At 38.0% G+C, this 12601-nt stretch overlaps 1 protein-coding gene across 1 annotated transcript in view; it reads left to right on the forward strand.

The window, feature by feature from the left end:
• TRHDE (thyrotropin releasing hormone degrading enzyme) overlaps positions 1-12601 on the forward strand; it is a 463679-nt gene that overhangs the window by 9432 nt on the left and 441646 nt on the right. The window contains exon 2 of the mRNA XM_027874288.1: positions 9553-9826. Within this exon, the coding sequence (XP_027730089.1) occupies positions 9553-9826 (274 nt within the window). The remainder of the gene's footprint in view (positions 1-9552; positions 9827-12601) is intronic.

Consider the following 12601-nt stretch of genomic DNA (forward strand, 5'->3'; position numbering starts at 1 on the left):
GTTTTGGCTGATTCCACCTCAAAAGTCATGAATCAATCTGAATACTAACAGTGTTATGCAAATGTTTGTTTCCTGGCTATTTTGCCTTTACGAAGAGGCAAATGGAAAATAATAAACCAAAAATTGTTTTGTATCACATGCTGTAATTTGCCGGCAGGATCATCCAACATTAGTGCATTATTTCTGCTGAATGTTATCGTAATGACTTGACACAACTTGCTTGCCTATTGGACTTCCGCATAAATGAAAAGAAATCAATTCTCTATATCCTTCAGAGGCAAAACAGAGCTTAAGTCCTCCTTCTTAGCTCAACCAAAATGTCAACTTCACAAGTTGTTACGAAAATCAAGTCATTTATTTTAAATGGGAGAGAATTAAAATACGTGTAAGTTATTCACATTCTTCTGGGTATGCTGGAGTGACATTCTTAGAATGTCATTTCTGGAAGTAAAACTTTTTATGGTAATAGAGGGATTCATTAGATGACAGGGATGATTTTGGTTAAGGAATGAGGACAGAAATAGGTGACAAGATACTACATTATTCCCATCACCAGCCTCCTGTTGTTTTTCAATTTCCTTATTTCATAGCTACACCTTTATGGAAATATATTTGCCTTCATTCATTTCTGTTATTTTTGTTAATTATTTCCACCTGGATATCCTGCTGGCATCTAAAGCTTAACATGTCAAAAACCAGACTCGTCACCTTCCCTTCCAAAGCACCCACTCCTCTTCCTGACTTCTGTGTTTCTGTTTATGGTTATGGCCATTCTCCCAGTCATGTAGGCTCAGCCCAGCACCTCTATTAGTCATCCTTGACTTTTTTCTCATTTCCTACCTTGTTTAGTTAGCTATAGTATCTTAAGGATTCTACTTCTGTGATGTTGCATAAGTCAGACCCTCCCTTTCCTTACCCCAGGTAGCTAGTCAGTTCAGGCTCTTATTATGTCTGGCTCAAGCTACTGCAGTAACTCTCTGGCTTCCTTTTCTTTCTTGTTATCCCCTCCATTCCTTCTTGTACATGGCCCCTGGACTGATATTTCTAAAGTACAGCTCTAATTATGTCAGGCTCTTGTGTAAAGGCTTGCAATTGTCTGCTGATCAAAGGCCAGATTCCTTCGTCTAGATACAGGGGTGGGAAACCTGTGGCCTTGAGGCCATATGTGGCCCTCTAGGTCCTAGAGTGTGGCCCTTTGACTGAATCCAGACTTCACAGAGCAAATCCCCTTAATAAAAGGATTTGTTCTGTGAAACTTGCACTCGGTCAAAATGCCATCCCCAAGTACCTAGGAGACCACATGTGGCCTTCAGGCTGCAGGTTCCCCACCCCTGGAAGGTCATCTATAATATGGCCTCTACCTATTATCCTAACCTCCTAGCTAATGTTCCCATTACTTCCCATGTACCTCAGGCCCTGGTTGAACTATCCTTCCTACACATCATTTCCTGAGCATACCTTATGCCTTCTCATTTGTGTGCTTTTGTTCATAGAATCGTACAATGTCAAGCTGGAAGTATCAGAGTTCATCTAGTATAATAACCTCTATTTTACAGAAGAGCAAACTGTGGTCCTAAGAATTCAAGTGACCTGCCTAAGGTCTCATTTGTAACGAGTGGAAGAATTGGGCTTTGGACCCAGGTCTTTTGATAGGAAGTTCAGAATTCTTTTTTATGCTATGATGCCATGTTGTTACCTCAACCTGGAGAACTTTCCTCTAATCCTCACTTACACACTTTCTGCTTTTCAAAACCCTACCTGTCCTTTTAGGCCTAGCTCAAAATACACTCCTTCTAATAAGCCTATCCTATTTTATCTTCTCCCTACCCTCCTCACGCAAAAACTCTCCATTTCACAAATGAAGACACTGAGGCCCAGAGAAGCCAAATCCTTTCTCTGAACTTCTATAGGACAGTCTTCCTCTCTTGTTTACTTATCTTATTCTTTACTGTGTTATAGTTATTTATACACTCATCTCATCTCCTCTACTAGATTATAGACACTTTGAGGACAGCAACCATGTTTTATTAACTTTTTGTCTCCCATGGTACCTGGAACCCTGAAGATATCTGTCAAATGAATTAATCAATTAAGAGAGCTAAAAGCCTTATCATACTTGGTTTTTCCCTTCCCAGGTCCCCCACTTTCCTCTCTCAATACAAACTATTCAAATGGAAAATGTAGCTGTCCGTAAGTTAGCATTTAATAAAAAAGCTCAAAAAGCAGATACTGTTTATACTTTTTTGTTAGCCTTGCCCCTGGATATCTTTCTGTTTCCTGGTTATTGAATTAAAATTCTCTTCCACTCTTCTTCAGGTGCCAGACTGTGAAATTGTTATTTCCTCATTTAGATAATACCTGAATGCATGCAGTTATCCCTGCATATACATACCTATATGTAAGAACTCGGTGAGAATTATAATTGTTAAAAAAAGTGGCCATTTCTGGTTTGATTCACAGGTTTCTTCAAGTGACCCAAATTACATGAAATGTTTCTAGGGAGAAGTATTTGGATTTATCAATTGCTCATTAGCCAAGAAATAGTAGAGCTTCAACTTTTAATGAGCTCTTACCTAAATATTAGCTGTCTTTGCTTTGGGAGGTAAAGTCTAATAGGTTATGACAGAGACTTCTCCCTCCAACAATGCCCTATGGTGCTCTACGTTTGAGCCATTCACTTGATGTGTCATGTATATTGCTCTGTATTGCTGGCTTTTAAAATACACATGCTTTGTTTTGCCAGCTAGATTGAAAGTTCCTTGAGGGCAGGGATCAGGGTCTTAACTTTCTTTGGTTCCAAAACAGTGTTGAATGCATTGATTGACACATGGTGGAGGCTCAGTGGAGTGTGATTGATGGGAGCTATGTTTGGAGAGGCAACTTGGTCTAGTGGGTCTTCAAGTCAGGAAGATTAAGCTTAAAATTCTTATTCTACCAGTTACAAAGCTAGGTGGTCCCAGGCAAGTCACTTAGCCTTTATAAGCCTCAATTTTCTCATCTGTAAAATGGGGATGATATTGTTGCTATGAGTATTAAATGGTGTAATGTGTAAAGCAGTGATTAATATACACCGATAGTTTAGTATACACCAATAGAATTGTATGTGGGTTACTGACAGAAAGGGAAGAGGGGAAGAAAAACTAGCCTGAGTTCAAATCCAGCCTCAGACACTTAATAGTTATATGATCCTGGGCAAGTCACTTTAACTTTGTCTGCCTTAGTTTCCTAATGTGTAAAATGGGGATTAAAGCACCTGCCTCTGAGGCTTGATGTGAAGATAAAATGAGATAAAATTTGTAAAGTGCTTTGAAAACCTTACCGTGCTATTTAAGTTCTAGCTATCATCATCATCATCAGCAGCAGCAGCAGCAGCAGCACCAGATTGCCAGTTCTTAGCATTTGGTGGGTGGGTATACTTAGCCTGCTGAGAAATTGATCAAAGTGAATGATTGGAATTAGAAATCACAGACACTTGAAAGGTTAATCAATCAAGTGTTTATTGAATACCTCTGATGTTCAAGGCATTGTACTAATGCCAGAGGGGGAGCTACAGAGAAGTCTAAAACACAGTTCCTTCTTTGAAGCAAATTACAATCGGAGGCACCTAGTCATGTAGACATAAAAAGTTAACTCATACTTCAAGGTGATGTATTATGAGAATGACATCATATGATAAATGTTAAAGGAGTTCAGAAGGAAGAGAGATCCCTGTAGACCAGAGGTAGTCAAGGAAGACTTTGTGGAGCAGCTGAGGCTTGAGCTTGACCTTGAAGCAAGTCTAGAGTTTGGATGGAGAGGACTGTGAGGTCATCCTAGGCTATAAACACAAGGGGGAATGTACAAGGTCTTTTCTGGGCTTGTGTGTTGATCATTTTGCTACTTTAGAGCAGTGCATCAAATGTGACCTGCTAGCTGCATGTGGCCGTCAACACTCCTGTGATAAGCCCGAACTAAATTAAAATGTAATTGGGAAATATTTAACAAAACAAATAAAAATACAATAAAACATAAATAAAATAACATACGGTTTTCTAAATTAATATGCAGCCAGCAGGGTTACTTATTTGTGTTGGATGTCACTGGTCTAGAGGATGATTGTGGATGATGAGGTTTGGTAAGGTGGGTTGCATTTGGAATCTGGAGACCTGGGTTCAAGGTCTAGCTTTGCAACTTGCTAAGTATACGATGTTAGGAAAATAGTTTCTTCCTGGGCCTCAATTTCCTGATTTTTTAAATGAAAGGTTTGTACTAAATGACCTTTCAGGCATCTTCCATTTCTAAAACCAAGAACCTAGGGTTATATTGTCTTTGGAATGCCAAGTTAAGGAACTCATTTCCAAATTTTTTGTGGTTCATTGATGTTCTGTTACATCCATATGCCATAATTTGGTCAAGCTTTCCTCAAGTCAACAGACAACTACTTTGTTTCCAGTTTTTGTTACCATAATAGTGCTGATATATATATGTGGGTGTGTATATTTGCATATATTAGACCTCTCTGTCTTTGACATGTATACATTGACACATATTCCCAGTTTGAATGGCCTCTAAATAGATACCTCAAGAGATCGTTTGCATTGAGATACTCCTCTACACAAATGGAGGTGGGAGAGACAAATGTTCCTTTATTTTGCCCCTACCATAACTTCATTCACTTAAGAACACTTTTATTACTTAATAGGGAAAAAAAATTAAAATGTCTTAATGAACATCTAGTAATCAGGTTAGCTTATAAATTATATCTTCATAAATAAGAGTAAACAATCACATTGAAGGGGATTGCCCTAAGAGAAAAGCAAAGAAAAAGAATATTGCAAGTGGCAGCTTTCTATTTTTCTTTAAATTAAAATTTTTTATTTCTATTTGTTTTTTTAATTACCTTTATTTCTGAATGTGTCCTGGCTCCCTCTCCTCTAATAAGTGATCTGTCCTTTGTAACAAAGATTGTAAAAGAAAGAGGGGAAAAAAAGCAATTCCATGAAACTGACTGTCAGATTTAATGAGCCTGACAGCATATTCAGTGTTCTGTACCCATAATCCCTCACCTCTGCAAAGAAAGGAGGGAATATACTTTCTCATCTCTTATTAAGGGACAAACTTGGTCATTCTAATTACCTGATATTCAGTTTTTCTTATTTCTACTTCCATTTTTTGTGTTTTTTACACTTTTCACATTTGTTTCCTGGTTCTACTTATTTTACTTTGCTTATATTCATAGAAGTCTTCCCTGGGTGGAGTCATCATGTAGCTTGCTTCTTAGAGCAATTGCCATATATTAATTAAGCAAATGCTTCATGTGTAGTACATTGTTTCTTATACACTCTAAGCTTAATCCTAATTCTATTACATTCATATTCCACACTTTCTTACAATTCTTAATGCTTTTATCAGAGTTCTAAAATCTTATTAAATTAAAGCTATATTTGCAATTATTTTTATGTCAATATGAAGTTATATATGGAGAGAGTCATATTAGAGAGAAGTATAAGGACTTTGTTTTATTAGTAAATAAAAATATTTGCTATTGGATTTGTCATTAAAATTTTTAAACCATTAGTGAGGGTTAATTAGAATCTGGTCAAAACTTAGTAACATTCAAAATTCTTTCTTTGAATTCTAATATTTTATTTTTTCCCAATTACATGTAAAAACAATTTAAACCTTTGTTTTTCACAATTTTGAGTCCCAAATTCTCTCCCACACTCACTCTCTTCCCCCACCAGTGAGAAAACAAGTAATTTGATAAAGGTTATACATGTGCAGTCATGCAAAACCTGTTTCCATATTAGTCATGTTGTGAAAGAAAACGGAGACACAAAAATCCAAGAAAAATAAAGAAAATAAAATAACAATCTGCTTCAGTCTGAATTCAGATTCCATCAGTTCTTTCTCTGGAGGTAGATAGCATTTTTCATCATAGGTCCTTCAGAACTGTCTTGAATCTTTGCATTGCTGAAAATAGCTAAGTCATTCACAGTTGATCATTGTACAATATTGCTGTTACTGTGTACAATGTTCTCTTGGTTGTGCTCACTTCACTTTGTGTCAGTTCATATAAGTCTTTCCAGGTTTTTTAAAATGCTTTCTAAAATAGTAGACATAATAGTAATCTAAAAATGTCTAATTTTTATATATTTTTAGACCATACATTTTTAAGAGTTGAGATTCATTAAACATATGTAACTCTTATTTTTGAAATGATGGAACCTGTAACTTTCATCTACAACTATCGTTTACATCAAGGTACCGTGGAAACATTAGACTTTTATTGTCAGAAGACACAAATCAAGTTCTAATTTTAATACATGTAAACTGTGTGACTTTTGGTCTTAAGTCCATTTGCAAAAAATTCAGCTCAATGGTGCACTCAATGTTTGTTGCTTGCTTGAGGGGCAGAGTTGAGAGCTCAGGAGAAGAAAGACCCTTGGTCTTCTGAGTTCACTTCACTCAGAATTAATTCTCCACCAGTGAGGAGAGTCTTATGCAAATGGAATTGAACTCCGGGTTACAATAGTATTTTAGTGAACTTCCAATGTTATTATAAGATATTTATCTTTTAAAATGATAAAACATTGTAAAATTGGAGGATGATAGAGTTCTTTACTGAAATGCTTAATTAAGTTGGTTTTAGCTCCCAACTCTAACAAAGAGGATAAGTAGTGATTTGGATTTTACTAAGTACTTTATTGAGCTATTAGCATAGCTTCAGTCAAAAGGAACTCTCCTATTAAGCATGGACAGTCCAACTAAAGCTGTGGTACAACAAATTTGCTGGGCAGCATAGCCTGAGTCCCATTCCACACCCTCCTTTTCCTCTGCCTTTCTGAATCCTTTATGTATCTTCTCATCTTTTTCTCTTGAAGGCGTTAGTCTTCTCTATCTGTCTTCAAATGTCATTCATACCACCTTCCCAGAAGACTTACTTTAGTTGTTGTTAGCTTTAATCTAAATGGCCTTGCCCATGTCCAGTTCATCATTACTCTCTGTTACCAGGGTGATGTCTCTAATATACCTACTCATGCTGATTCATCCTAGATTCATGCTCAGTTCAAACTGTGGGTTTGGCTAATTTCTTCTTGCTGGTGGTGGAACTGCTTCCTTTTTCAGGGATTGAGGTTCCTTGTGCTTTTCATTTCTGGATATAACGTCCCAAATTCCAGGTGTGGAGGATGTTTTGTGTGTTCTCACTCTAGAATCAGTCAGTCAACATTTTAAAGTGCCTACTATGTGCTAGGCACAGTGCTAAGCACTGGGGATATAAAGAAAGGCCAAAATAGTCCCTGCCCCAAGCAACCCACATCTGAATGGGGGATACTACATGTAAATGAATAGGCAGATACAATTGCACTCAGAGTAGACTGAAGGTAACTTTAGGGGGTAGGGACTAATTTTGTTGGGTGTGGCATGGTGACAGGGAAAGGCCTTATACACAAGATAGGCTTTGAGCTGAGTCCTGAAAGAGGTCAAGGATTCCAAGAGGCTGAGAGTGAGGAGAGAGAGAGAGCACATGGGTGACAACCAGTGAAAAGGCATGCAGATCAGAGATGGAGTGTTAGGTGAGAAGGAACAGCAAGCATGTCAGTATGACTAGATTGTAGACTGCATAGGGAGGAAGAGAAGGAACAAATATTTCTTAAGTGCCTACTATGTGCACTTCATTTTGGCTTGACAATAACCCTGTGAGATAGGTGCTATTATCATCCCCATTTTTCCCCCCTTTTGCTTCTAGGTTCCTTGGTATAACACAGTTCTCTCCGACACATATGAGAAAGGCCTTTCCCTGTTTTGATGAACCCATCTGTAAGACGACTTTTAAAATCAGTATTAAGCATTAAGCCACATATTTGTCTTTACCTAATATGCCAGCAGAAATTTCGGTTTTTTGAGGATCGCTTTTCACAGACTCCTATTACTTAGCCTGGGTCATGTACAACTTCACCTTTCAGGAGATGGTCACAAAGAGTGGAGTTGTAGGAAGGAATTTGAGTCAGATAAAAATTAAGTGACTTGCCCAGGGTCACACATGTAAGGGAGGGAGATATAAGAAAACTGGAATAGTAGGATGGTTGTGATGAGCTTTACTTTTTAATAGTATTTTATTTCATTTTTCCAATTACATGTAAAGAGAGTTTTCAATGTTCATTTTTTATAAGATTTTGAGTTCCAAAATTTTCTCCCTCCCCTCCCTTTTCCCCAACACAGCAAGCAATCTGATATAGGTTATACATGTGCAATCATGCTAAACACATTTCCATATTAGTTGTGTTGTGAAAGAAGAAACAGAACAAAAAAGAAAAACTATGGCAAAAAAGTGAAAATAGTATGCTTTGATCTTTATTCAGACTCCATAGTTCTTTCTCTGGATGTGGATAGCATTTTCCATCATGAGTCCCTTGAAATTGTCTTAGCATCGGTGTATTGCTGAGAAGAGCTAAGTCTGTCAAAGTTGGTCATCACACAATGTTGCCGTTACAATGTTCTCCTGGTTCTGCTCACTTCACTCAGCATCACTTGTGATGAGCTTTAAATACCATGTAAGCTCCTGAGGGCAAAGACAGTGAACTCTCTTCAACCCCAGAACCAAGCACAGTGCCTTGCACAGAGTCAGAACTTAATATATGTTAATTGAATATCACTGTCAATAGAAGAAGAGGAAATTGAGGTAAAGAGAAAGGAAGTGACTGATCCAGGGTCACACGAATAGCAAGTATTTTGGGGACTTAAATCCAAGTGCTCGAGACTCTAGTGTTGGTTCCACTAATCTGTGTTGCTTCTTTATATGTCTATTTAAATAGGAATGAAATGCACTATGACCTAGTGACTTAAATGTGATTGATATCATAGGTAGGAAACATCACCTCTGGAGCAATCAACACAGATGAGTTCTTTTTTTTTTTTGGGGGGGGGGTGGGGAGACAAATGAAGTTAAGTGACTTACCCAGGGTCACATAGCTAGTAAGGGTCTGAGTCTGGATTTGAATTCAGTTCCTCCTGACTGCAGGGCTGGTGCTCTATTTACTATGCCAACTAGCTGCTGGCTACTACAGATGAGTTCTAAAGTCCAATGAAAGTCCATTTTTTATTTTTTGTGCAGGGGTGACCATTGCAATATACATTTATCTGAAGACTTTTCTTTAGTGTTTTAAGTTATGGGTCTGATATCATTTCGCTTTTGTTTTTTCTTCACATATTCTGTTGCTGAGGCAGAAAATGAGCATTGATACAAGAAAGATTAGTTATTTTCCATTATTTGCCAACGTGATACCAATGAGCTTATTTTTTTTGTAATGTTTTATTGTCCATATATTGCTCTGGGTTGTGAGTTTACTCTAATTGAGACAAAAACTACCCAGAGGAACTTTTATTGTTGGAAAAAATGCATTATATATGAAATGTGCTTTCTTGCTGCTTATGCATTTTAGTTTGGTTTGGGAAAAGAAGAACTTTGCATATCTGGCAAAAATGTTTTATTTTAGGAACAGCCATACCTAATGCACCCATAACTCAAGGTGTAAATGCAATGGGTGATTTTTTTTTTCCTTTTGCTTCTAGGTTCCTTGGTGTAACACAGTTCTCTCCGACACATGCAAGAAAGGCCTTTCCCTGTTTTGATGAACCCATCTACAAGGCGACTTTTAAAATCAGTATTAAGCATCAAGCCACATATTTGTCTTTATCTAATATGCCAGTAGAAACTTCAGTTTTTGAGGAAGACGGATGGGTAACAGATCATTTTTCACAGACCCCGCTCATGTCCACCTATTACTTAGCCTGGGCTGTGTGCAACTTTACTTTTCGGGAGATGGTCACAAAGAGTGGAGTCATAGTAAGTATTTTTCACTTGGCCAGAGTTCTCTGAAAGTTACCAGCTTACCTCTGAAATGCGATTTTTGTATTTATTCATTCATTTGCATCTTTTCCATTAGGAGCCTCAATCTATTTGCCTCTCAAATGAGATATTTGTGAAGTGCTTAGCACAGTGCCTGGCTCATAGTAGGTGCTTAAGAAATGTTCCATTCTCTTTTCCCTTCCCCCCCACCTTTCTAAGGAGTATAACCTCTCATTTCTGAGGGGGAAAATACTCTCTGTAAACCTTGAATGCATTGAAACACGGTGAGGGGTTCTAGGAGACTTAAGAAGCCAGGAACCCCTCTGCTACTAGTTCTAGGCTACTGGTTCTTCTGTGTTCCAGGGGTGGGGAGTCTGCAGCCTAGAGGTCACATGTGGCCTTCTAGGTCATTGGGTACAGCCTTTTGGCTGAGTGTAAATTTTACAGGACAAATCCTTTTATGATGGGGATTTTTTCTGTGAAGTTTGGATTCAGTCAAAGGCCACACTTAAGGACCTAGATGGCCACATGTGGCCTTGAGGCTGCAGGTTGCCGACTCTGACAGCTTGGGACATTTTAACAAAGAACTTTTATATATAAAGCTGTTTTTCTTTTTCTTTTTCTTTTTTTTTTTAGGCAGTTGGGGTTAAGTGACTTGCCCAGGGTCACACAGCTAGGAAGTGTTAAGTGGTTTGAGGCCAGATTTGAACTCAGGTCCTCCTGACTTCAGGACTGGTGCTCTATCCACTACACCACCTAGCTGCCCCATATAAAGCTGTTTTTGTCATATGCATTCAATTCCATTCAAATAAATTCAACAAATGTTTATTGAGTGCTTACTGTATGCAAATGCCTTCCTAAGTGTTGAAAGCAAGGGAACTGGCAGAAAATGATTCTTGTCCTCCAAGTATAAAAGTCTTGTCTATGCCAACAAATGTTTGCTTGAACTCGGGGAAAAACTGGCTTGCAAATACTAACAGTGACTGTTATTTTTATGTGAAATACAGAATGAGCAAGAGATTTGGCCCAATTCATTATTTCTGGTTTCTCTTAATTTAGAATACTGTGGAAATTATTAGAAAAATCTGCCTGTAGCCCAGCCTGAAGTGAAAATGAAATATACGAGAGTAAACCATGAGTTCGTCTGGTATGGAATCATTCAATCTGCGTCCTAATTGCTATGTATAGTGGTTGTAGAGGAGTAGCTGGCATTTTATTTCCATAGAGTTAGAGTGTAATTATTTGCAATGTCAAATTTCTTCTTTGGTATTTGTTGATCCTCTTCCATTGGATATTTTAGTGCTTGCACTTACTGGACCATGCCCAGAGAAGGAGCAATTTCCTTCTACCATCCTAAAATACCTACGATTACCTTGGTATGTTATCGGCTAGCAGAGGGATGAGGAAATGCAATTTCATTTCCTAAGCTAGTTTCTTCAAAGTGTGAATATGTCCTCAGCCCCACACAATTATGCCTGTTGCTAAGTGACCCGTGTGTAAAGTCAGAAACACTATAATTATTTTATATGTAATTTTTTCCTATAACCACTCATCATTCTAGTGGTTAATAAATATTTTTAAGTTTCCATTTAATGTGTTTTTTTAAGGTATAAAAATATAAATCATGTTACTGCATAACATTCAAAGGTCAACTGGGATAAGTTCATAGATTCGATAATATTGGGGAATTTTAAAAAAGATGAGTATATATACTATAATGAATATACATATATAATGAATTCTAAATTCTGCCACAGGAAATATTCCAGTGTCAATTATGGGAAAATAAGTTGGGTAGTAGCATTGAAAGGAATCTTTAAGAATAACTAATCCAAATCTATTCTTTTTTATGGCTAAAGAAGTGAAGTTCTAGAGAGATGAAGTGATTTGCTGAAAGTGACACAGTCAATAAGCATGTATTAAGTGAATACTGTGTGTCAGGTAGGGCGGCTAAGTGGCACAGTGGATAAAGCACTGGGCCTGGAGTCAGGAGGACCTGAGTTCAAATTTGGCTGAAGACACTTACTAGCTGTGTGACCCTGGGCCAGTTGCTTAACCCTGCTTGCCTCAGTTTCCTTATCTGTAAAGTGACTTGGAGAAGGAAATAGCAAACTACTCCAGTATCTTTGCCAAGAAAACCTCACATGGCGTCATGAAGAGTCAGACACAACTGATCAGATTGAACAATGTCAAAAATATATCAGGCATTGTGCTAAGTGCTGAGGATATAATGAATGGCAAAGACAGCCCCTGCCCTCAAGGAGCTCACGTTCTAATGGCTGGGATACACAGGCTATATGTAACGTGAATAGGACTAGCAAAAGTAAGAGGGGAGGTCAAGGAAAGGCCCCCTGGAGAGGATGGGGTTTGCGATGTCTTGAAGACGTTAGGGAAGCCAGGAGGTGGAGCAGAAGAAGGCCTGGTGGAGAGAGGGAGCGTCAAATGTGTGGAACAGCTAGGAGACCCCTGCTGTTGGATCATAGAGTACTTTGGTGGAATACAGTGTAAGAAGACTGGAAAGATAGGAGGCAGCCGGATTGTGAAGGTCTTTAAAAGCCGAACAGATGATTTTATGTTGGATCCTGAAGGTAGTTAGAGTTTATTAAATAGGGAGGCGGTAACATAGTCAGACCTATGCTTTAGGAAAATCACTTTTTTAATTACATAATGATTACACGTTAAAGTCAGAACTAAAACCCAGTTCTCCTGACTCCAAATTCATTCTTTCTTCTTCTTCTTCTTCTTCTTCTTCTTCTTCTTCTTCTTCTTCTT

Source organism: Vombatus ursinus, unplaced genomic scaffold (assembly GCF_900497805.2).
Source record: "Vombatus ursinus unplaced genomic scaffold, bare-nosed wombat genome assembly UNPS02003292.1, whole genome shotgun sequence".
NCBI classification, from domain to species: domain Eukaryota; kingdom Metazoa; phylum Chordata; class Mammalia; order Diprotodontia; family Vombatidae; genus Vombatus; species Vombatus ursinus.